This window comes from Takifugu flavidus, chromosome 17, assembly GCF_003711565.1.
Source record: "Takifugu flavidus isolate HTHZ2018 chromosome 17, ASM371156v2, whole genome shotgun sequence".
Lineage (NCBI taxonomy): Eukaryota > Metazoa > Chordata > Actinopteri > Tetraodontiformes > Tetraodontidae > Takifugu > Takifugu flavidus.
This window is the reverse complement of record NC_079536.1, coordinates 6,295,879-6,322,027: the sequence shown is the minus strand read 5'-3', so window position 1 is coordinate 6,322,027 and position 26,149 is coordinate 6,295,879. Positions and strand designations below refer to the sequence as shown.

The following is a 26,149-nucleotide window of genomic DNA, read 5'->3' as shown; positions in this document are numbered from 1 at the left end:
ATTAATTATCATACTCAATCAAAGCTGCTACACCATCCATAATTTAAGATTTCACAGTGATTATAAACCAGATGTGATCAAATAAAGCTACTGAGAATGTAGACAAATAGCATTTATTCACATCCTGGTCTCATATTCTGCTTTTTATGCAGATTTAGGTTATTTAGGCATCGGTTCTATCAGGGGAGTCCAGGCCATCCTCCTCCCAGACGCTCTGCACATCGGCGTTCCAAAGCTAGATAGATGGAGTCCAGCAGAGTCGGTGATGACCCAGGTGGAGTCTAAGAGGGACCGTCAACCTTACAGCCTGACAGCACAACGGGAACTAAAGGCCCAAATGCCGTTTTCTTCGGTGTGTAGATGGGATATTTCACATCTTTGGGGTGAAAAATGTTTGTTTCCTTTTCTCTGTGTCTCAACAACATAAGTACTCTCTAAACACACTCAGTTGCTCGTAGTTTCAAGTCTTCACCCATATTTTAACTTTGTAGTCTAGCTTTGGTAGGTGTTGACACGAAGCTAACAACCCAAGTAATTGATTCAACATGGCCCGTATTATTCAGCCGTATTCAGGGGGTTCCACTCCAGGGAGCGATACACAAACCAAAATAGTGGCCACACTAATCCCTGCAACAGACTGATGGAGCACAAACATTTGTTAGTATTTATCTCTGTTCGAGCGATCAAGCGAATTGGTAAATCTTTACATGACAAATTTCAAAGTCAACGGGAAATTTCCTCCTGATAGTCCCTGCTTTGACTCTTGCTGTAGGTATGATCTGTTATCGGGCCTCTTAAGCTGCAAATCCACAGTTGTCTCTCTCCCTTATCAGAAATGTAATTATCTTAAAGTCCTCTAATAGACCCAGTTTACGTACTTCTCAACTTGACTTAAACTGCGAGCTTTTGTTTATCTCTCTAACCAAATAAAAGACTCCCATCCTGCCCTTCTCTAGAAGGTCATAATACCCACCGATTATCTCATCCGCTGGCTGCAGGGCTAAAAATACGGCCAGCCGCGGCTTGAAGAGCAGGGCCAACTCTCCTGGAGGTCTCTGATGACACAATAATGGGCGTCTGACAGCAAGTGATGTGTGGTTTAAAGAGGACCTGCCTCACATCACAGCTGTGTCAGAAGTTTGGAAACTAAGCACTGCAAAAACATTTATTATGGATGAAAAACTAAAGTTTCAGGCCCACACACAGTGAGCAGAGACATGACTCCAGTACAGGTCCTATGTGTGAGGTTTAAACCCACCATATATCTTTTATTTCTCGTGCGTAAGTCCCAGGCTGTGTTGGAATCTACTGTACTCAAGTATTAAAAATGGAAAAATCATTTTCACCGTAAATGGCGAAAACTGATGTGTTCTTATACCGTTAACTTCCTTTTTCTCTTTCCCACTTTGCATGCTTCTGCCCCATTGAACGGAAACCACACACTCAGAAAACATGCACGCCAACCTTAATGTGCTTCAAGAGAGTGTAATTGAGAAACTAGCCGCAGGCCGGAGATGCGTGTAGTTGGTTTTATTATATCGGTCTGCTGAGGACACTTAGTTCTCTTAGTTTTCTATTTCCTACATGACAATAGGACACCAGGGACTCTTTATGAGACCCTGTTGTCAGCTGCAACATCAAATGAAGAGAGGTGGCATGAGAACGCTGCATGGAGCAGGGGCCCATTTAGGGTTCTGAGAGGCCCCTCCACACCATAACACAGCGATACCTCTACAATGACACGGAGTGTGAAATGCATATCGTACTTAGCTTCAGGCAACTATTGGTGACTAGCTGCATCCCAGGGTTTAAAATAAAAGGACTTAACAAAAGTGATAACACCCACTAAACACTCCCCATTTCACACTTAAGGTAAATAGCACCAGTCTCCCAGGTCATCACATGTGCCGTCTCTGAAGCCACGAACGTGAATGTGACGAAAATCTTCTTGTCAGTCTGCAAATAAAACGGGGATCAACTCTGTAGGCTGAATATCAGCTAAGAACTGAGGTTCTGTCGTCATGAGGCTTTTCACTGCTCGCATCTGAGAGAAATGATAAATAAAAGCAGCGTTTACGATGCCCAACCCTCGCAGCGCTTTATGAGCGCGGGTTCAGTGCACACTAACTGGAGCAGAGCGAGGCAACATCACCCTCCTCAGTGCTCTGGTGGATTGAGACTCCCAGTGCTGGTGCCTGCGACTGCACCATTTTCCTCTTTTCCTTGACTAACGAGTACTTACAGCTCAATTTTGCATTCCAAGAAACGATCAAATTGATTCAGCCTCTCCAAATAACAATTATTTATGAGTTCTAAGACACAAGAAATGCTCAATTTTGGGATAAACTTGCTGAGGGTGTGACAAATGAGGAGCAGTGCTGCAGTGGAACACATGTTCAAGATAAATGTGCTGTTGCTGTGTCAGTTATAACGAGCCCCAGGGAGGAGCAAAATCACACCAGCTACACAAATGCGCTGCTTGTGTGTAACTCAAAGTGATAGTTTAATATCTCTTTTGAAGCCCTGATGGTGCAGCCGTCCTTGGAGGAAACATTAATGCAAAGCCGGCCGTCGGTCAAACAAAGCACAACCCATGTGAGCAGGTAGAAGCATAAATCAGGTATTTGGGATGATTCACGTCAAGGTTTAGAACTAGAGAGAGAGGACAGATCTCGGCTACAGGCTCTGGGAAACAGAGATAAATGGAGGAAAGGAGCTCGTGCATTTGTGTTTAAACAAGACTTTAAGCACTGCAGCGGCATGATCAATCCACAGCACAGAAAGAATCTAAAACATTTGCTGGAAGGTGCCGTACACTTAAACATATTCCCTCTCGTTCGGCTGTAATGATATGCTTGTCAGGCCGGGCAGAATTTTAATATCCACATAAATCAAATGGTTCTGTCAAAGGTAGGGTGATATGTGGAAATTCCCCCGCCTTGTTGCACGGGTGCCGTGTGCAAATCATTTTAATTAAAGAGGCAAACCTTATACGTACACACAAGCATCTGCTGTAAAAGGTATTGATTTTTGATGCCTCATATTTGCAGCACTGCCATAAAAAGAGCATACGGACAAGGTTCAGGTATAACTCGCCAGCAGAAAACTGGATTTTCTTTATTTCTTCGCAGGCCAGCAATCACCCTGACACTACAAATCAATAGAGGAGCAGCTCCTGTCAATGAGTGTGAAATTAGATGAAACCATGAGCCTGCAGTAATCTCTATCTCTGAATAAAACATTTGCACTGTGATCTGCTCCTCCTCTCACGCTGCCTTCTGCTCACGCTCAGCTCCCAGACAGCATATTCTGGCTTTAATTCCCCCTTCCATGGTATGGTAACCATGCCTTATTTGCCCCAGTCTTTAAGACATTACCTCACTGTGCATGGGAGGGTGTGTTAATAGTCATTCAATGTTTTCCAAACCTCTTCCAGGTAAAACACACATCACCGTAGATGGTTTATCAGAGTTTGAGGGGAAATGGGGGCGCATTGTGGACACAGTATCAGCGGCTCCTGCAGCACCAGGCACGTGCTAAGATTGTGTCTTTAAGGTTAAATTGACTTCATCTGGGCCAACGATCAAATATGACACCCTCCAGAGACCAAGATACATCATATCTAAGCTACAGATAGGAAACTAAACACTGCTCGTGATGAAAAATTAAAAAAAAAAAGTGCCTGCTGTGCTTTTAGAATATGAAACCTCAGACCCAGAGGAAACACCACTTTCCATTGTAAAAAACATTATAGCACATGGATCATGAATACAAATGTAGCAGCGAGACGTAATGTGAATATGTTTGCAGGCTTGATGACATCAAAATACTCCAGAGGTTTGGCTCTGCAGTTCACTCGGTTCAGCGCTGCCATTTCTGCCCATCACTCAGCCAATGTTATGGGTTTAACCCGACGCTTCTGTGGCCACGATCCAAGGATAACGAGGCGCGTGAGGCTGGAACGCGGCTTCGCAGTGAGAGACGGTGGAGTGTAATCACAGACTGGTCTGCGGTCGATACACAGAACGGGAAAAGAAAACGACTGGCCAGCCTGAGCGTATATTTACAGCTCTGAGGAACCACTCGCGTCACCTGCTGAAGTCTAGCTGTTTTTCCATAAATGTCTCAGCACCAACACTTGATTTAAAGGATGCTGACTACAACAACAAGCTGCAAACCAACGCACCAACTCAGGCTTTTTTAATATACTCTTTATTTTCAAGTTTTGTCGCTTGAAAATAGAAAAGCGTCTGCCAGCGTTCATGATTTTATACTCGGTATGAACATTAAGAAATGTCTACGGTTACTATAAGATTAACAACGGTTTTGCCAACAGAGTGCAGTTAAAACTACAGCACTAAAATACACCTGGAGGATCAATTAGAATGTTCCGTAATGATCATTATCAAGTTTTTCTTTCTCTGCCTTAAACAATAACAATAATAACAAGAATAACAATAGCTACTGTAGCTGCCTGCGAACTTCAGAGATCTAGCTTTAGTGTGAAAAGGTCAGCAGTTTGAGGTTATAGGGCCAGTCCCAATGATCCAAACAAAACAATAGGTATGGAGATCATAAAACAAAGCCTCCTTAACGTTCTTCCTCCAGCTGGGGACATAAAGCACAGTACCTGCCCACATCCCCTCCCAGCACCTTGAATGCTGCTCATATCACCAGCCTGTCAGTACACATCTGCTCCGTGTTACCGCCAGAACATGTGCTGTCAACTCAATTAGGCTCCTTCTGAAAACTACACAGAAAACGCACAGTACAGCGCACGTGCACATACGGATTGGAGGCTGAATTCCAGCACGCAAAGTCAGAGTCAATCGACTTAATTTGACATCCTGGTAGAAGGTTGCGCCAGGACGTTGATGCGTATTAAAAAAAATGCTCTCCCTGAGCTTTTTAATTAGAGTGGTGGCATTTTAAAGACCGTTCACCAGAGGCCTGCTTCCCTGTAAAGTGCCAATATTCCGATATTAAAAGATTGTGAGATCAGAACGACACAAGGGTGAGTTCAAATGAACCTGATTCGTAAAATGAAATGTGGCCTGATGTGGTATTCACAACCCGCCCGTGTGTTGGGGGACCTGCCGTCGCCGGGGGCGACTCGCTCGTTAAACCACGACGCCAAAAGAGATATTCTCTCTCTGCAGAAAGAGACCCTGGCAAAGTAATACTCGCACGTCGCCGCTGGTGAGACGCCACCGCTCACACTGTAAATCATCCACCTCCCAAAACAGATTGTTCTTAAATAACAAGATGGGTTTTTGTGAGCGCCGCTCTGCGTTTAATTACCCGCACAATCGGCAGCAGATGTTGGGATGTCACCGAATCATTCTCCTTGATCTGCAACAAGGGAGCGTGGTCCCAAACGTCCTCTCTGGATCAAATCACACTGTGGTATTTATCCGTGTTTAATCAGTTGACGACTGATCTGCCACCAAACTTTCTGAAACAGAACGCCCAATTAAAGGAACTCTGGAGGATTGGCTGTAAGAGAGAGACGTGCTACCATCGCCTCTGACATCCAGGCCGACGCCAAAAGAAACAAAAGCAGCTCTCGTGAGATTTTCTGCAATCTGAATTCTTAATTTAAGTCTCACATCCTTCTACACGCACATGTTTGAGATGTGATTTTCAGGCTTATTATGAGCCTCTGATATAAAACTAAATTAATATTCAGGCAGCATGTTGTACAGCTCCGACCCTTGAATACTCTAGATTGAAATGCAACAAGCCTTTACGTTTGGCTCCCAGAGGCCTCTGGTTTGTCCAGTGTGATTCCAGCTTGATAAATTACCTAGGCCTGACTAATGGCAGAGGCTCTCTAATGTGGCTGTGAGTTGAGGGCGTTCGCCACGCAGAATCACGCCGTCGGCAGCTGTCACGCAGCGAGCACTCATACAATCACTGCAGCCCCAGCTGTTTGTGTGTTCCAAACAATCATAAAAGACCTCCCAGTGAGTACTTGTCGCCCAATCAACTCGCCCCCCGCTGGGTGATGAAAGCCAACTCTGACTCGAACTGGTCGTGCAGGTGAGATATTGCGACCTAGGTGAGTATCTGCAGTGACTAATTAACAACTGGGGGTTGTAAAATTTACCTGAGTCTCTTGTAGTAATGTTTAACCTTCTCCAGTGAGGCAGCGTTGATTTGAGCCTGGTATTCCTCCACCGACACGTTGTCTCTGTAGTAGTAACCTTCCATGCTCTCCAGCGCTGAATGGGTAAAAAGTAAAAAAAAAAAAAACAAAGCTGCTACAGAATTGTCTCCGGTTCAGGTTATAGTTAGCAGAGAGACAACGCAATGTTAGTTACTCATGTACAGTCTTACAGCCTGAAATCTGAGATGTTCTGTTGAACATGATCTGCATTCACTGCTGCTAATTTAATAGCTGCAAGACAAAGGCTGCTGTTACACGCGTGGCCACTAGATGGCGCTTATTTTACAAATACAGATAACGACAAATGTCGCATAACATATTTGTAAAATGACGAATGGCGTTTTGCTTTAATTGGACGACAAAAGCCGAGTGATAATATACAACTATACCTTGTGTAAAAAGCACTGGGAAGATCTTGATCCCCCCTCCATTCCTCAGCCTTTGAGGCAGCTGGGAGAAGTAGAAGCTCTCAAGGTAGAAGGAAACCTTTAAATTCTGACGCGAGCCCTCCACTTGGTATGATATTGGCATGTCTGCAGGTAGACAGGAAACACAGGTGAACGTTGAAATGAAAAGCTGCAGCACCGTCGATGCTACAAATATAAATGCACTGTCAAGGCGAACGTACTGGCCACCAGAGGCTCCCCTTCAAATTGCTGGAAGTAGAACATGACCTTCTCCAGGTCAATAAGGGCCACTTGAGTGTCTTCCAGCATGGCCTGCTCGTCAGTCTGAAGACAGAAATATAAGACAATGGTCAGGAGGATGAAAAGTAGTCCCCTTCCCTTCCCAAGGCTTAATTATATCCAAGATACATTGAAAGAAAAAGCTCAGGGGATGGCTAAAGGAGTTGATCAATACTCTGCATCTGCACAGGAGCAGATTCTAGTGAAACGATCTATTATTTGCAGTTTAACAAGAGTAGACAGCTTCTTATTGATGAGCCAGAGTCCCGGGATTGTTTCTGTGACTCTCTTGTCTCTCTGGGAATGTGCACGTTTCCCTTCCTGACACTCGGCTTTTGCACAGGGGTAACCGGAGCGGCGGCGAAACAGGATTAGGGCCCAGTTTCAAAAGACACATTGAGAATGACCCGCGGTTCTGCCAAATGATGTCACGCATATGTTCGATACACACACGGGTTCGGGTTCAGAAAAGGGCCTGAGACGCTGTCGTCCCCAGACGGTCTCACGCTGCCTTTTCCTCCCTGACCCTGAAAGGAAGCGTGCTGCGGTTTCGCCCGCGGGTACTGACACCCGGTTTGGTTCCACATGGACAACTGAAAGGAACATGTCTTCAGAAATAAAGGTGAGGACAAAGAGGCAGGTTCACAGGAGGATATGGATAGGGCGGAAAAAGCATCACAGGTGTCTGGAAATCTGATGCCAAAAGACGCTTCCCATGTCTCTACTGTGAAGAAAGAGACTGAAAACCTCATCGCGATAAAACAGCCCCTTCTTTACATTATGCTGAGGGCAATGAGCACTTTTAGATTATATTACAGTACTTTGGCTGCTTAAGGTTTAGTTTCTGTTTCAAAAACAGCTGAAGTCAACTATGAAATTACCCTAATTGGAAAATAAGCACAACTGGGGACTCTTGAGGTCATGGTTAAAAATCTGGAGAAAGAGCGAAACACTCCTTTTAGGTTACTTTTAAAGATTTTACATGGTTACAATCGTTCCATCTTCTGAGATAATAAACATGGGTTTAGAGATCATATGAGAGAGTAGCAAAGCTTCTGTGACCACAGCATTTTAAGCGTAATCAGCATTTATCCAGATGACATCGTGCTATTTGAGAAACACACAGGAGGCACAACGCAGCGTCTCAGACCACATCCTTACACAGTCACCGTGGGCAGACGCTGCTGGAAACTCAGCATGTTTGGAGCTTTTGTTTGTTACGGTTTCCTGAAACCTGCACCAAAACATACGTGTATGTGTGTGTACTGGACGCTGCTCTTATTTTTCAGGATCTGCTACAGTGGATTTAATGAGCTCTGAGGCTGCTCACCAGATTCGGCGACAGCAGGGACTGAAAGTGCAAGAGCAGTCCAGCGCTGGCGATCTGCTCCAGCCAGCGCTGACCGGCCTCCTGGGCCTCCTGAAGGTCCTGGGGGTCCTGGCCTGGCTCCCTGCCTGCGCCATAGAACTGAACGTGGAGACAGAAATTGAAGCAACGGCAGAAATAACACGACTGCAGTTTGATGATTTATGAGCTCTTCACCTGGTTGAGGACGGCGAGTAGGTGCTCGGAGAAGGCACAGACGGCCGCGACCAGAGACTGAGAGAGCACCATATCCCGGCGCAGCTGGACCTCTGAGTCTTGAGGGAAGCCAGTGGAAAAAGGATTAAAATCAAAGGTGTCAAATTAAAGAGGCATAAATGAGTTAGTTATACCAATTCAATGTTCACTTTTAGGTCAGGTTCTGTCCTGCGGTGAAGTTTAAGCTTTCAGAAAGTCCCGAACCTTCCCTTAAGCCTGCTGGGTATTAAATATTTTATTATGGCGGCACATGGCAGGTGTGCCCTAGTGGAAAAGAATTGACTGCCATGTGGTAATTTCCTGAGAAAAAACCCATTGAGTTAAAAAATGAGTTCATGAACCTCTCAAAAATGAGGAACGACTGCAGCCTGTTGGACACTATTAACCCGTCACACTGCAAACTCAGTGAAAAATCTCCCGTCTTCTCTTTATTCTTCCTGGAGCCATGTTTAATACCGCATGGATTTATGTTGATATTCCCAAACAGTAATGACAGAGTTGTGTCATGGAATTCTGTTGTGCTTTAACAGGCAACTGTTTGGTGTTTTTGTGAGGCTTCGGTGAGTTTTTCTTCACTCCCCTCTCATCTTTTAGTCAAATTTGCTTTGCTGGGACGCTTCATGGGTTTTATTAACAATAGACAAACCTGTGTACTGCAATAAGACCAAGAGCAGCCGTGTCTTCACCTCTGAAAAACAAACAAAAAAAGGAATAAACCAGTGAGACAAACAGCGCCCCTCCTGTACGGCAGCAGCCTGACCTTTATCATAAACCAAACCCTTTTACGGCATAAGTATATCAACACTGTGTAACTCATCTGCTCTCCCAGAGGCGCAGCTGTTTATCTTCACGTTTAAAAAGAAGAGAAAAAAAAGGAAAATCCAGCCCCAGGCAAAGATAATAACATAAATCCATATTTGTTTATCGTCATATCAGAGCCACGGGAAGCTTGGCAGGGAGGTGAGTTACATGAAAAACCATCAAAACCAAAAAAAAAGAATAAATTCAGCCGGGCGCCGGCTCACCTTTCCCAGGAGGGTCAGGTGGTCATTAGTCTGGGTGGTTTTCAGCGTGTACACGTGTGTACACACAAAACCACTTGTTCTCACTGTATATAATTGAAGCTGGAGGGGTAATAACGCTCCTCTATTGTTTTCATGCGTCCTCCTGCGCTGGAACTACCTGAACTGAGCTTCTATAACTGCTTCTAATAAATACGAGGTGGATGCTGGAGAACAGGAATCATCTGCAGTCTGCACACAGAAACAAACTGACCGTCCACGTATTTAGCGATGGTCTGCGTGAGCGTTTGAACGCTGCCGGGAAGATTCCAGGGATCCTGCTTGACATGGAGACGCAGCTTTTTGGCGCAGTTGACCTTGGGCTCCATCTCCTGCTGAAACTCTGTGGGGAAAAAAAACACAGAGATAATTATTACGGAATGAGACTTTTTTCAGGTCGAAAAATGCTAATTTGAGATTCTCGGTGAAGACGGTGCACACTGACCCACAGGCAACCGAGGGAGATGAATCAGCTAATGTGCTAAGTGCACATTGTGGGTTTTGGGCCTTTGTTTTGGGGTATACAAAGTAGGGCAGTGCAAAACACAGGGAGGAGAAAACGCGTACGGGTAATTTTAGCACAAGCGATGAGATTTATTGAGACTGAAAAGCAATTACACTGGCTGCAATTACGTCTTTATGTCATAAGTTTGAAGGCAGGTGGAGTCTGTCTGTGCACAGTTGGTTACTATTATCTGAATGATGAGGAGCCACAGGAGAAATGGAGAAACATCAGCGGCGTGCACGAAGCACTCGTAAATACATTTAAAATGACCTCAGGAAACACTTATATCTGTTATGAGATTCTCTTTTTGGAGCTTGCAACTGTTTTTCGTTCACAAACCATCCTTAATATAATTAAATAAACATGCACATTAAATAGCATGCAACATAGGTTTCCTATGTGTATTAACAGCGCGGCACATTTTACCTACAAGAAAAATAGATTTTACAGCAAGTAACAAAGCTGCCTTTTCCATATTTTATACACAGCCATGTAATTTAGTGTGAGGCATTTCCCCCTTTTCATAAGCTAGACAGAAAGGCACGCAATAAAATTTAATTTGAAGATGAAGGACGTGTTAAGTGACGGCGGGTGGCTGTGCAGCGGGGGTGTGGGGGGTCCATGTCTGGGTCTGAGAGAGCAGATGCAAGAATGCTCCACGTGTTGGATAATCCCATTTCCCCTCTTATCAGCCACACACAGTAGTGGAGTGGAGATGGATCCGCTCTGATCGAGGCCTCCACGTCTCTCCTGAGGGCATTTAAGCAGACAAGCACGCGTGCCCAGAACACCAGCAGACCCATATTTCATTTGGAGCGTATCTGCGCTTGAAGACAGCCTGAGATGAGAGTACATGCCAAATGGGTCAGGGTGTTTGGAAGCTTGTGAAAACACACCGAATCGCTGCATAATTTCCTCTTTTAGCTCTCAGCGTGCTCTGCTAAAGTCCCTTTCAAGAACACCAAATAAGCAAACTTGGTGTTTTGAAAGCTATAACATGCAGTCATCATTTCAAGTATCATCTGGGAAACCACAGAAGAAGGAAAATAAAAACTCATGCCATGTAATTTTTAAGATGGGTTGAGTTATCAGAGTTCCAAGCAGTAGAAAAGTGCACTGGGATGTATTTTTAGTGGGTCATGAGAAGGATAAAGCCCACATTTCTGACACTGTAAGATATAAAAGACAAAAACAGTCGTGTGGTTAAAACCGAGGATGAGACGAGGGGAGGCGGCAGAATTAAAAAAGGTCAGATAGGAAACAAGCGTGAGAGCGCCTGCTGGGTCAGATGTTCCGTTGACTCATATGCGGGGGGCTGCGTCGACACATCCGAAACACTTCAGACGGGACACTTAAAAGGGAATTCAGAATGAATAGGAATCCAACAACAGCACACATTATACACGACAGGAAGTTGCGGGCCGCGTGCGGGCTGCATATTTCCAACATATGCGCTGTTTTGTCTCAACGTTCGAGCCGTTGGCGTTCTGGCCTTTCTCCAGTGTCATCTGTCTTCCCACAGACTTGCTTAAAAAAAGAGCCCTCCCAGGAAAAGGCAGCCAGAGGAGAATGTACTTTTAAACATTTGCGTTAGGAATATTACCTTGTAGTCCTCTTGTAGGCGTGAAGCACTTGGTTTGCTCAAAGGCACGAGCGATGGCAGGGCCTCTCAGCACGCTCGTGATGGAGTCCACCTATGAAAAAAGGGGGTTAAAAAAGCAAAGAGGTTGATTTATTGTGCTTACGTGCTATCATTTCCTGCTGAGCCAAGATCGAAACTATGGGGAGAGAAGCAGAAACCGCCATCCGGACTCAGCAACACCTGCTTCTCCGGCTCCGTGAGGAACAACACAATCCCACAAACCCCCTAATGAATACAGCGTGCGTGTAAACAAAGCTGGCAGAGGTTCTACAATAAAACAAATGACAGGAAGTGGCCCGAAAGTGCAGCGACAGCAAAGGACCCTTTTTTCCCTGCTTTTACACCGTCGACTGAGACATCCTGACGAAGCATTTTGCTGGTTTTTCACGCAAGTTCCATCTAAAATAGTCCCAACAAATACAAATAAAACCTCTTTAGCCAAATCACACCAATTGAATTACCCTTTAAAGCCTAAAGTCTATAATTCTTCCCCTGTTTAGTTTACTTTAAGGTCTGAATGAGTGCTCTACTATAGGACAGGACTATTAGGACAACAGTGGGGTCTGTCCCCTCCACCTGTGCAGATGTTAGCTGACCCACCTGACTAAACAGATGTTCCAGGAAGCTGTGGAGCTTCTTTTGCTTTTCGTGGGATAGCCACACACTGGAGGGCATCTCATCTCCTGCACAGAAGAGGTCACAACTTCAGCATCATGGCACTCGGGTGCTTCCATTTCTGACCGTGAAAAGACCATGAGTGTGCGCCAATGTGTGTGTGATAAAAAGCCGAATGTAGATATGAATCGTGTTTATTAGAACTTTCAGATAACCCAGTGAGGGAAATGTGCTGTCTCTGAAATGCTGCATTTTGTGTACCAGAGTCCAGGTCATCGCTGTGAACGTAGGAGCTGCAGTGGCTGCTGCAGATGCTGCTGAAGGAGGCGATGGAATTTCTGTTGCTGTTACAGTCGCTGAAAACAAAAAGCAAGGTCTTTTGTTAAAGACAAAGGTTGTAATAGCCTACTGTGTGGATTTAAGGGAAAAGCTATTCGTTTATCGCTGTTGCCGTCACTTTTCTCTACCTGTACGAGTCTCTGTTGCTTATCGTGTCGTGTCCCGAGTCCTCCTGCTCGTCTCCTGCTACATTGAAGCACACTTTCTTCCCGTTGCGTTCCCCCTTCTCCCCCTCGCACTCGGCAGATATGTAACTCTCAGGGGGCTTCGCCTCTGATGACGGGGGGTGGGTGATGGTGGATAAAAGACTGGAGGAAGCAGAGGAGAGAATAGAGGAGGCCTGATATGAGAAGCGTCTCACACAAGAAACAAGACACGTGCAGTGCTTTAACATATTTACGCAATCTTTTCCAACAGGTGAACAAGTGCGCTTGTTTGTGTCTCGCTTCCGCAAGGCGCCGAAGATTCCGCGTTTTATTAATAGGCTGGAAAAGGCAGCTGTGTCAACACGCCGCAGCTTCACTGCAGAGCTCAGCCCTCTCAGCTCGGATCCCATCAGAAGACCATCAGAGGAGCAGGAAGAGACCAGCTGGGATATTTTCACAGTTGAAACAACACATGGTGGCATTTAAATCCACATTCTGAGCTCAGCCAATTTTTTATCTTTCTGCACACACCCACACACACACACACACAACACACACACACACACACACACACACACACACACACACGCACACATAAAGACATAAAGTTTTAGGTTTATTATCCCTGTTATGTTTTCACTTGAATAGGGATTACATTTAGCATGTAGCTTAGCGTACGAACCAAAGGTGAAGTGAATTACACATTTCTGAACCTGATTTTTTTTGTGTGTGTCTTATTAAGAAATTCTCCAGGCTTAGTATTTATTAGAATGTAGATTGAAATGCCACAATCTGTTGCCGCAACTGTGAAAATATGGTCTCCTCCTAAGGTATTAGCCGGCGGTGCATATTTCATCCAGGTGGTGGAGGTATGCTCTGACTGAAATTCTGTTTTTATAGTCTTAATGCCGTTTTTGCCTTCACTTGCAATAACATCGCCCAGGTAGGAATATTCCAGAGAAGCAGTGCTAACGGAGGGTCGGGAAGTAAAACCACCTCTTTCCCTTTTTCGTCCTCTATGATTTCAACACTTTTCCCCCAGTTCTTCTCTCTCTGTATTGACCCCAGTTTGTCCCATTCACAGGGTGGCTGGACCACAGAGATGCCCTCATTATGGTCCACTCCAGGAGCCATCACAAAGCTGAGTGGCATTCCATCGCCATGGAGAAGCTCTGCCGCCTCTGTGATTGGCTCCCAGTTAATAAAGAGGTGAGCACCGCTTGGGGGCCCCTGGGGCAAGTGAGAGTGGATCAGAGAGGGGGGCTCTGAGACAGAAAGGGCGCAAGATGTGAGGAACAAACAAGAGCTGAAAATGGAGATCTGTTCATCTCTTGTAGAACACAGTTCAAAAATGAGAGTGCTACAACATCTATTGCCCTCATGGATGCACACGCATCACAAAGCTGGAGGTGAGGGCGTTCCAAGATGGGATATTTCCATAATCTAACCAGAATTAAATGAGTCTGAAGACCCCCAAAGCCATAGGAACCTTCTACATGTCTGGTTGTGATTTATTATCCACAGCAGAAAGAAAATAAGCGAAAACTGAGGAGGAAGGTGGGAAGGGTGGGTGCTTTAGTCAGGAAGGGAGGAGATCTCGATATAAAGCACGTCCACATGCAGCTGCGACCGCTCCACCATGCCCCCCCCCTTCCCAAGGCAAAGGACTACAGGTCAGAATCAGCACAATCAGCTAGAACATTATGTAACGTCGTACTCATTTGTTTTCTTTTCTTGAATTACTTGAGGACGTTTCTAATCAGTGCTTAATGTCCCACAGACTTCCTCTCCCCCCAACTTTGAGCTAGAGAGGCCACTTCAGTTCATTATCAAAATGTAGGGCCGTCAAAGCGAGTCACACCCAATACGGAAGAGGACATACATAGAGTGAATTGCATCGCATTGTAGAGCGAGCCCCCTCCCCCGAGGAAACAGAAGAGCCTTGAACGGGCTCCATGCGGCCTGATACAATCAGAATTAGGTGACACCTCCGATGATTTTACAGTTTTCCCATGCTGCTGAATAAGGGAGCTGTTGTGTTCCTGAACGCCACATGCAGAGGGCACCTGCGCTGACCACACGCCCTCCGCTGGGCTGAGGTCGTGCTTCCCGGGGAGGGTGAGGAAGGTTGAACTGCGGTGGCATTTCCCACTTCCTGTCTGCACCCTTTGCGGCTTCAAACAATGAACCAGGCGACACTGCTGAGGGAGAGGAAGCACCACTCACACACACATACGCACACCAAAACCTATGGATTTTTCTGCCATGCATCCTCTTCTGACACACAACCATGGTCAGGGCCCACATATTTTCCGAAGCGTGCAAATCTTCCCACTCACTCATGGATGTGAGCGCCGTGCACCTCCATCTCCTTGACAGCTGTGGTGAGTTTGTCGAGCAGCTTCTGGTGTGCGTCCAAGGTGAGCAGGTCTTCCTCCCTGAGCAGGAAACGGAGGCCGTGGCCTTCCGTCCTGCCCAGGCTGTGGCCCGACGGTGCAGCCATAGAGGTGATAGTATACTGGACATTAACCATGGGGTTGAGCTTACCTAGATGCAGAACAAACATTCTGTTATGAAAGTCCCGGCAGATTCAGACACTTCAGGTGGTCTTTATGCTCACCCTGCTCAGCACTGCCGCGTCCCCCCTTTTCTGGCGCGTTCTTCCTGTTGTCCAGCTGCACGCCGAACGCACTTCCCAGAGACGTGGTGGTCTTTGGGTAGGAAACCTCCATAACATTGATATGACAGTTTGTGGGGCAGAAATCACTGCTGTGTAGGGGGGACACCTTCGCTTTAGCCTGTTTAAAGGTGGGCCACGCCCTGTTCTTCAGCACTCGGGAAAACTGTAAGGAAAGGTGATGTTACAGGAGGTCCTGTGATTTCTCTCCAATCAAGCCTCCAAGAGGAACACAGTCTGTCATCATTGCTTCCACATGTGTGAAACTCCGGGCCCCAATCTGACCATTTATCATATAACCGGATGCAAATTAAATCAAACTGATTTGAAGAAGCTCACATCCATCAATCTAATCATAATTGGAGCTGATGTAAAGCAATCTGTGGAGATAATCCTTTTGATTATTCTCCTCATTACATTACTGTGAAAGACACCATGGCACCAGAAAAATAAAATTCAGAAGTGATACTTGATACGGGGTGAAAGAAGTGTCAGAATGACTGAGCGTAAATAAAAGCCGATGTGGAATCTTCTTAAAAGTGCAGCCAAAGTGTCACTTTCATTCTGCAGAAACGGCCGTGGCTGTTAATTAAATATTTCCAAGACTGTATTCTCATTTTATGTCCTCTTGAGACCTGAACCTTTACTACGTGTGCTTATTAGTCCTCATCCGAGGACGCGGGGCCTCAGGGTTAAAGGTCATGGGCTTTTCAAACGCTTTAGATCAATATAAATTAGCCATTTTACAACAAAAAATGGACTAAATCATCTTGACTGACAGCCGAGCTCTGCTTTAAATTAAGCAGGCAGCCATATGGGCCAGAACTTGATAACTAAAAGAAGCCAATGCAGAGAAACTCTATGGAAATCATATACTCAGGAGCAGGAACTGACCTACACTTAAAGATTAAACATTCCTATCACATCTCCGGTGTCGCTACAGGGTCAGACCCTTATTTTCATTCCTCTGGTCAACATCACTTCTTACTGGTTCGTGGCAACTTCCCCCTCTTTTCACCCTCCCGGGGGGCGGGGGGGTCTACGAAGGAATGCTCGAGTGCAGGAGGCATCCTTACACAACAAGCATCCTGGCTGTGGCCTTCGAAGGGCTATTTATAAGTGACTGCTAATTAATCCAAGGCCCACTCTTCACATTCAGTCACATCATTTATTTTCCCTCTCACGCACATTTGCATGTAATGGGGGGGGGGGGGGTTGGCCGAGAGACTCGTGCTTACAGATGTGGAAGAGAAGGGATGGAAATGATCCATTAATAACCAGCAGGAACTTAAGCTAAACTAGCAAACAAGAGCAAAACAAGAGTGATTGCAGGCTTCGGACGCACGCTCACCTTCCTGTAGTTGGTGATGCGTCTGTTGATGTGCTCCACCCTCTCGCCACACATGGACTTGAAATGTACCTGCAGCTCCGCGGGGATCACGTCGCAGCCCAAACTCAACCTGCCGCACATCTGCACCAGTGACTCATCGTGACGTGCCAGCGCCTCCAGAATCTGCTCGAGCCAAACAGAGAAACGTCGCCATGATTAACTGCATCTACTATCCTTTATGGAACAACTCATTGTCATATAAATGAAGAAAAAAACCCTAATTTTGACCAGAAGACAGTTGAATTTCACACCCTGCGCGGCGATTCATCAGCTATTACCGCCCATATCTAAACATCCATTAACTGCTCATAATTTAATTGGGATAAAACGCAGATCGCGAAACACATGTTGCACATATGTTGCATGGAACCGAGACCACTGTAGAAAGGACAGGAGGAGGGAGGGAGACACATATCACAACACAGAGTTGTCTTAATGAGAATACAGAGAGAGGAAGGGGAGGAAATGTTCTGGCAGAGCGGAGCAAACGTGTCATCGCCAAACTGAGGATGTGAGGACAACGTCAACTTCTGGGGCGGATGTGTAGAATAAGAAGAATCACAGAAACTCCTCGCAGGCAAAGGAAAGCCTCGTTGGGATTCCATTCAAGATTGTGTTGTAAAGGCAAACAACACAAATTTAAGTCGTTTTCAAACCCCCGTTCCCGTCTGGCAGACGAATCCAAACTGAATCTGTAATCTAGCTGCTGATTGGATAGAAGAACTGCTGTGAGAGCTTGTCAGATATAATAGATCGTTTATCTCTATAAATCAACACACTGAATACCTTCGCAGTGAGGCTGAAGAACCCCTTGGGTTCCACCATCTTCTCCAGAACGTGACACTTAATACCGGCTGTGCTGTCGTACTCGTACATGACCCCGTACTGCAGGTGGACGTTGTCTACGGTCAGGCTCACGTGGTCCTTCCTCCCATCGATGATGGCTATCGTGTTGAATTTGTCCATCACTTCTAAAATTGGAAAATAGACAGCCGGGCAGCGAATGAGTATGACTCACCATACGCGTGTTAGTGTGTTTCAATAAGCATCAGATCTGTTTGTTTTGAAGGGAATATTTTCTCTTCCTTTCTCATGGGGGGGGGGGATTAACACTCGATGAACCAGAGGTGTTTGCGGTCCGACTAACTCACTCCAGATGAGCCCCTCTAACCTTGGATCTGCATTGTTTATTGGAGTCGAGGGTTGGGTTTACGTTCCCTCAAAACATATCTGCCCTACGTCCATGGACGCCTTCAGGGTCATTTTCATGTTGTTTCTTGAGCAAATGTGTGCATGTGCGTCTGTGCGTGGGAGGGCATTTACCTTCTACTTTACAGTCAAAGCTGTCTCCATTCTCCTGAGGTGTTGGCTTCTGGTTGGTTTTCTGGTTATCCTCCTGGGCACTCTCATTATTGTTGTACACCCACTTAATTGTGTCTTGCTACAAAGGAAAACAATCAAGGGAATCATTTAGAATTCTAATGTGAGCACCAAGAGGTTGTTTACAACCCACATTTTTTTTCGCCTTGACTCATGTTAGCATTTAGCTGCATCAGCTAGGATATGTCTTGTACTGTTGAATGTCCCCGCAGAAATAGGCATTTGCAAATGCACATTTGGAGTGTGTTTGCAGTGTGTGTGTGTGCACATGTACAAAGGCCGACGTTGTGGTTTGCTGCAGTTACACTGGGCCCAGTTTTGGGAGTGCAGCTTCACAATTAGCTTGTCAAAGCATGCAGAGAAAATAAGCCTTCATAAACATATGGCAACATGATGCTTGATGAGACCACAAATTCAGTCCCGTGCCAATGCTGGTAATTCACTCAAACATACTTGGGTGTGTGTTTGTATGCATGTAGGGGGGGCTCTACTCTCCAAACCCGAGCCCACAGCGGGTTTCTGCCTGTCCTGTGCCTGCCTACTGGTCTGTGGTCTTCAGCAGCGTGAGCAGAAAAAGAGAGCGAGGGCGGTCCCCGTGTGTCCGATCTTGAGGCAAACCAGATCTGCAGTAGTGCTGGAACGCCAAACTGCGTCATTAAACCTGAAGTCTTGATGGGCCTTAACTTTATCTCAAATTATACACCCTTGGGTTTCACCCAGTTTTCCTTAACAGGTGGCTCGCTCCATTCCTTTAAACTCCAGTCATCCACACAACTTTTTTCCCACCTCCCTCTGCAGCCGGGCACCCCGCTGAGAGCCCGGGGTCAAAGCCGGAGGAGCCAAAACTACTATTATTTCTGCGTAATGACCCGAGAGAAAGAAAGACGGAGTGAAATAAAAGTAAACAGAGCCGTAGGAGTGGGGGTTGCTGGATTTTTCCCAACATCTTTCCTGCTTTTCCTCTTCACCCTTAATGGTGTTTTCTTTCTGGACTATCAGATCAATCACCAGCGTCATTTGTTACCCTACTTTTAGATCATGAGAGAGGCAGGTGACCATGAAATCAAACACAATTGCACAGGAGGATTCTTTATTTCCTGAGATTACATAGTCACACCAGAGAACGAGGAGACAAATTGCCTAAAAGATGCTCATAATTCCCCCCCCCCCCCTCACCTGCGAAGGCCGCCTGTACTTCCTGCAGGCGGTGACGTGAGCGATGACGCTGGCGTGGCTCTCCTTGCTCACATTGATGCCGTTCACTTTGATGATGCACTGACCCGGATGGAGGCCTGCGACAGCCGCCACGGTGCCTGACGTGAGACAGAGGCGATCAAAGACAAACAGGAAGATGAGGGCTGAAGCGCGCTACTGTGCAGGTGACTGTGGGGGAACAGCATAAACCATCTGTAGCGTCCTCCACATTCTGTACACAAAACGGAGTAGAACATTCCTTTTTTATCTGTGTATTTGCAACTTTGGTTTCCTGTTTTGGCAGCTCAGGAGGGACCGGCGAGGGCCTCTCTGAGAGATATTTAGACCATAATGGAACAACGAGGTTTACAGCCATTAGAAGGAAGTACGTGCCAGAATGAATATTCCTTTCACAGTTATACTTATACATGCATACATTACGTTCCAATATACACAGTCTGTATCCCTCCGCTCGGGTGTTCTTCTGTGCTTATGGTATAGTTTCTTTCCTGTGTAAGTAAGACTGGATGCATGCAGGCCAACACCCAGTTTATATCCACATTCAAAACTTTAGGATTCATCTTCTTGAGGTCAGACCTTCAATATCAGAAGGTTTGAATTTCTCTCAGCTTTTAAATTTGCATGACACACACTGAAACCACCATAGCGGAGGGCCCATTTGTGTCTTGCACATGGACATCCTCTCCATGCTAGGCGCCATGGAGACGTATACTGTAAACAAACCAATGTGTGTTTAGCAATTTGAGCTTGGGATGGACGTACGATGTTGTACATGCAGCGCCTGTTGTCTGGACACGTCTAACACTAAAGCTAAACAGCTAATCAGAGTGTGCGCTGTAGCTTGTGGATGCTTAGAGGAATAGTTAAAATGCCTTCTAGCTGAGGATGTTGACAAGATTAAAAAAAACAAAAAACAGTCACATACCACCATATTACCCAATGTTTCCCTGCTCCTTGTCTAATTAGTACGACCCGATCATGGTGACCTCCAACACCGGAGGCATCGTCAGCTTTATCTCGTGGGATCCGAGCATCTACTTTAACACACGGCTGGTTCCCAGGCAACCGCATCATCAGAGTGACACAGACAGCACTTTTCTACTCGGCTTAGAATGCTCGCGGAAGAAAACAAGGTTGGTTCCCCTGAGAATGGCCGGGCGAGGCTATGAATTGTTTTTTGTGTTGGATTCTATCTTGTGTTGACTTTGATAGCACTGCTGCTAAACAGTGTGTGTCCTGTTGAAGAAGAGGAGGGGAGACTTCCTCTTCATCACATAAATCACTAAGAGATACATGAATAAGTACGCGGGAGTTAATCCATTGTGAAAAAGTGAGTGATAACCAGATAATTCTTGGTTTTGGCCACATCATTAAACAACCAGCTGAGCCACATGGAGAGCATAAGCGAGAAAAATGGGCCTCCTGTGGCCAAGTCACGCATACCCCCCCAAAGACTTCAGGGGCAGCTGCTAACCAGCTGTGCCCCAATAACTCTTACCTCTTCCAACAGCGTGGACCACAGAGGGACCAAAGCCTCGAATCTGGAAGCCCAGCCCGTCAGCCGAGTCCGGGATCTTTATCGTCCTGCCGACAGAGGCGAACGGAGACACTGACTAAAAACCTGGAATTTTCAGATCACCACATGTGACATTTGGACCTGACTTACTCTCTGGGTTTGGTGCTGACGAGCAGCCTGAGGGGTCCTTTGCTGTTGAAACTCTGCCTGAGGAGAACTTCCACTTCGGAGAAAGGCCTGAGGAACACCAGGTCCCCGTTTATAGCAAAGAGTTTCTTCCCCACCTCCACGCCGGCCATCTTTGACCAAATATAAGAGAATGAGGCACGTTTTTCAGGGAGTAGAGGAAGCTAAGACTTTGTTTGGGATGTATTTCATGCCATGGTGGCAAAAATGTCGTAACTACAGCAACGCCAAGAGTGCTTCTGCCTCACAGCTCTGTTCAGTGGCACGTCAGTACTAGTGGGAATTCCAGCTAAGCCTATTATGACGGATATCGAGTTCAAATAAGTTTTCATCGCTTTCAAACTTCTCTGCAAGAGTTTCGTCGTGCAGAACAATGCTGAACACAGTAGCGGCTCCCTCACACACGTACATGCTTTTTCCAGGCTGGATGTTTGTACATAGTCCAATGAAACACAGGAAAGCAGATCACAACATTGAATTCTGGGTTACTTCAACTAAACAGATTAACTTGCCGGTGTAGGCGTGTCAGCAAGAATAAAATATGAATAAAATCATCTTGGGAACCTAATTTAATGAGACTGTTGTGCTCAGCAGTTTAGCCGAGACACTGGGAATTCACTGGAGGCTACAAACAGACAGAACTGGAGATTCCTAAACGGATGAACACGTTTTTTTGTGTTCCGGCATCTAATTTAATGCAGCCTGAAACGCTGAAGAGATTAGCGCCGTCCCTTTGGAGTCTGTTACCCTTCAAAGGCCTCCAAAAAGAGTGTGTCTGCTTTGAGGCGTGCGTGAGCCGCGCGCTCCTCACCTCAGCCGGGGAACCCTTCTCCACAGATTTGATGATGGGAACCCGGTTTCTCTCTTCCAGGGTGAAGCCGTAGCCTCCGTCGCAGGGCCTTATCTGGGAAGAAAGACGCGTCTGATCGGAGACATTTTTAAAGACGCAGCAGAGGCTGCTGGAGCTACAGACCGACAGCAGCAGACTCTCTCGGTACGATAGCCTCATGTGTAACGTGCTGTTTACCAAAAGTGACTTGGAGATGACGTTTTCCACTATTTTCAGGTCGTGCTTCATGGGCTTGTGTTTGGTGTTGGAGCCCTCCATCTCCTCATCGGCGAAGAATCGGAACAATAAGGGCTCGTCTTTGAATTCACTCTTTTCTAACACTGAAAGGGTTAAAAAGCAAGAATGAACAAAAGACTTGTGTAGTTTTGCAATCAGTTAGGAGCTGTAGACGTATCAGCCCAAGAACCATGGGAGGATTTCGCTATCGTGTAAGCGCAGTCTCCACGGCAACGTGGGGCCTTTAGCAAGAATTCTATTTAGAAATGGAAAAATTTAGCAAGGGGAAAAACATTTTTCCCCTCAATTCATTCCCATCAACATCAGATAGCGGTCGTTTTAACAGCCACACCGTCAGGGCCAAATGAGCGAGAGGCACGAATGGTAAAATGACCCCGACGGCTGTGGGAGTGGGACAAAAATTGTTGAGGTTTGTTCCGTGTCTGCGTTGGCAATCTGTAGGAGCGGTTGCATCACGGAGCTATGAGGAGACTTGCGAGATGTGGACTTTGGCGCTGGCGAAACGCGCCTAAATGGCAGGCCGTCTCCATGACTACCGCCCGACGTCCATGTGTTGTCTCCCCGTGTTCTCACAGCCGAGCGCCACGCCTGCCTCACAGATTTGCTGATATTAGTCATGCGAACACATGCACGCAACCCCGACCACCACTTCACGCAAAAACATACTAATTTATTCACTGAACTGGAAAGAATTTCTATTTTTGAAGGGGTTTTAAGTAGAAATGGAAGGAGAACAAGACCGTCTGTGTTCTGAAGCACGATACCGAAGGCCAGATGCCCAAAACATCCGATCCTCAATTCATCAATGATGGAAGGAATTCCCCAGCCTGTGGCTGCAGGAGATCTCTCCCTGCGGTGGAATTAGAGAAAGCTCCTTTGCCGTACCGTGATGCATGAAGCCGTTGTCGCACAGCTCCACACCCAGGATCAATGCTTCCTCCCTGCTTCTGCAGTCCCCCTGCACCAGAGATCAGGCACGCCAAGAGGAAACAGGGGACGGGGCGGAGGAAAGAAAGACAGATTTAGTGCTGAAAGAGTCTGAACAAAGCACATGGCGTGATTACAGAGCCCCGAGATGCCCCCCCAAGGCCTTCAGAAACATACATCCACCCATACATCCACCACACACACGTGATATCTGCCATTGATTTTATGGCGGTTGCCATATACGTTTCTCTTCTTTGTTGTCGTCTTGAACGGGGCTATCAATCTGTCGACAACAAAGCTCCCTGACATAATCAATAAAACTGTCAAAGCAAATCTGCCTTTTATTCCGTATTTCCTTTTGGCTCCGCTCATTCTGATTAAAGCAAACGCTTCACTCTCCGCTTCTTTCCTCTGCTGAGCTTTTAAACTCGAGCCTACAAGAACCGAATTTGGCTAATAGACAAAACACTTCAGTTTGTGAGGGCTTTAATCTGCTCTGACATGGTTTTTAAAGCCATAATTTTGGTTGAATGTTAAGCAGAGGTGATGTTTGAGGAAAATCTCAACAGCTTCTTTTCCATCACATTTAGTAGATTCAGATTCAGATTCAGGTCCTTTATTGTCCCACACGGGGAAATTTACAGTGCAACAACAGCAAGAGCACGCAGAGAAAAATAAGATAAAATCGAATAGCATTTACTCATACTTCTGAAAAAATACAAACCCTCAAACCCCAACTTTCTCTGACTTTTCGATACATTTTTAGAAGACTTCTTTTTTAATCTTGGTAATAGAAATTCCTGGAAATGGTGGAAAAGAAGCTGTTTCTTCTCCCAGTGAAGACGACCGTCATTCCTATTAATAAAAGTCATCCTGGGAGACTCTGGGGTTAAAACTTGGACTCAAGGAGTTTATGTTTATCGTGTTATTGGAATATAGGTGTATTTATTTACCTGTGCGATGAGCCAGTCTATCAGCTTGTTGGCCATCACGACTGATTTGTACGTCCGCAGATGGTAGTCCTTATCCCTAGATGGGCGTGAAAACACAGGACATCGGGAGGATTAGGGAACAGAATTCATGCCTGGTATCCACTTTGACAGAACCCCAGATGGCGGGCGTGCAGAGTAGTAATTGTTTGGTATATTTGAACAGGGGGACTGAAGGAGGACTAATAATTCCCACTGTCAGCGGAGCGTGGTCACTTTTCATCTTGTGTCATAAATCTGTGGCCGTTTCTGACAGTAAAGGGGCATTTCGTGGAGCGTGACAGGAAACGGCCCCCGCTGCGTCAGCACTCTGGGGTAGCTGTTCTCAGTGAGACCCTGGGAATGCCAGTCCGAAATGGCGTGGTGACTTTCCCATGAACACGGGGGCCTCCCCTGAGGATGCGCAGGAGCTGAGCTGAGCCGCAGGCCGGGAAAATTCCGAACCACCGTGACTTACACCGCTGCACCATTTCCACCACATGCAAACCCTCAAGACACACACATCTGCATCCACACACATACACACGCACACACACACAAGTCAAACATAACATACGGGCCAAGTTAAAGCCTGGGCTCAGCTGTCTGGCAACCTTCAGAATTTGCAGTGCAAAAGGCCGAGAGCTGTTCTGCTTCCTCCAGAATGGAAAATTGACTTGCATCAGTGTTCTGGTCTGTGATGATGCTAACGTGGGCATTAGCCAGTCAGGCGCATTAGCCCTGCCCTTGCAACAAATAATCCGCTTGGACTACAAGAGCAAAGGCAAACCCAAGTTTTTACCCCGAATAGGATATTCGAAACAGCCCGGTTGGGGGCTGCAGGGGCCGACACGGAGTGAAACTGTCAGTTTGAAAAATGCCACAGCAGTCCTGCATGCAGCCATATGTCCAACAGCACCGAAACGTATTTAAACGGGTAACAGGGTGAAAGGTCAGCCACGAGGTTTCAATCCATCTAAAAGACAACAATGTCCTTGGCAGGTTTTAAGGGCTTCATAAATGATGTTACATTTTTAATGCCTTGATGACAAAATGCTTTCATCGAGGCAGACAGCTCGCGTACTGACCTTTAGCTTTATTTTGGAATCATCTATAATCACATTTTGTTAGCGGGTACGACCAAAAAAACTGCCCAAGTATCCACCACCACCGGTTGTCTAAACTCTGGTGATGATTACACCAGGCCCTCACAGAGGACGCGCCTGGCAGATACCCTGGCACGCACGCGCGCAACGGCGGCACGCCAACAGGAGATTTAAGGTTAAGAATTTTGGCATCAACACAAAGCCAGTACAAAGCTAAATGAAAGAGTGCTTCAACACACACATACACGCACATGCACACACATACACACCTCAAATCAGCATTTGGGCATTATTATTAGCTGGCTTGGAACAAAACAGCCTTGCTGGAATACATACAGGATATTTCCCCCTTTGGTGATGGCACAGTTTTATTAGTATGAAATGAAAGCTTTTCATGGGTCTGTTTAAATCTGACATTAAAAGGTGACTGCGCTGCTTTGGAGAGAGAACCAAAGCAGCTTTCCCCTGAAAAACTGAAGAAATACAAATACAGATGTTAAAGGGCCCAGTTATCTGTTTCACATTTGGGACAAGGTGCCCGTTTTCACAGGAAGGCTGGCTGTTTTTGACTCCATGTGCTTTAAAACAAATAACAGAGCGTATCTGGATGACATATGGAACAAATCCTTCAGTGCCGGCTGATTAAAAACAACTGCACTGAACTTCCAGTACCAGTTGGTGCTTTTATAACAGGTATTTGATTATTTCACAAAGGTCTGTTATAGAAACATTAACCCTCCGATCGGCCCATGTGTGGTCCAAACGTTATATCCACTATAAATAAAATACAACAGACCAAGAGTATTTAAAGTTTGAACAGTCTAGAAGAAGACATGATTCATTTGAATCCAGTAAATGTTACCAAATATTCAACGGACGACAGCTGACAGAAAGTCCAATGCCGAATGATGAATTTCTCAAAAAGAAAATTCCGGGTTTATGGGGTTCAGGA

At 46.0% G+C, this 26,149-nt stretch overlaps 1 protein-coding gene across 1 annotated transcript in view; it reads right to left on the bottom strand.

The window, feature by feature from the left end:
- The window catches only part of prex2 (phosphatidylinositol-3,4,5-trisphosphate-dependent Rac exchange factor 2), a 56,386-nt gene that overhangs the window by 6,967 nt on the left and 23,270 nt on the right, over positions 1-26,149 (bottom strand). Inside the window, exons 14-36 of the mRNA XM_057012970.1 lie at positions 24,077-24,152; positions 23,082-23,154; positions 22,137-22,279; positions 21,921-22,013; positions 21,074-21,222; positions 20,906-20,991; positions 19,369-19,505; positions 18,136-18,253; positions 17,599-17,783; positions 16,774-16,935; positions 15,366-15,588; positions 15,085-15,292; positions 12,728-12,907; positions 12,522-12,616; positions 12,246-12,328; positions 11,607-11,697; positions 9,713-9,841; positions 9,084-9,125; positions 8,399-8,496; positions 8,186-8,323; positions 6,798-6,900; positions 6,559-6,702; positions 6,110-6,224 (exon numbers count right to left, since the gene is read on the bottom strand). Coding sequence (XP_056868950.1) covers positions 6,110-6,224; positions 6,559-6,702; positions 6,798-6,900; positions 8,186-8,323; positions 8,399-8,496; positions 9,084-9,125; positions 9,713-9,841; positions 11,607-11,697; positions 12,246-12,328; positions 12,522-12,616; positions 12,728-12,907; positions 15,085-15,292; positions 15,366-15,588; positions 16,774-16,935; positions 17,599-17,783; positions 18,136-18,253; positions 19,369-19,505; positions 20,906-20,991; positions 21,074-21,222; positions 21,921-22,013; positions 22,137-22,279; positions 23,082-23,154; positions 24,077-24,152 — 2,871 coding nt within the window. The remainder of the gene's footprint in view (positions 1-6,109; positions 6,225-6,558; positions 6,703-6,797; positions 6,901-8,185; positions 8,324-8,398; positions 8,497-9,083; positions 9,126-9,712; positions 9,842-11,606; positions 11,698-12,245; positions 12,329-12,521; positions 12,617-12,727; positions 12,908-15,084; positions 15,293-15,365; positions 15,589-16,773; positions 16,936-17,598; positions 17,784-18,135; positions 18,254-19,368; positions 19,506-20,905; positions 20,992-21,073; positions 21,223-21,920; positions 22,014-22,136; positions 22,280-23,081; positions 23,155-24,076; positions 24,153-26,149) is intronic.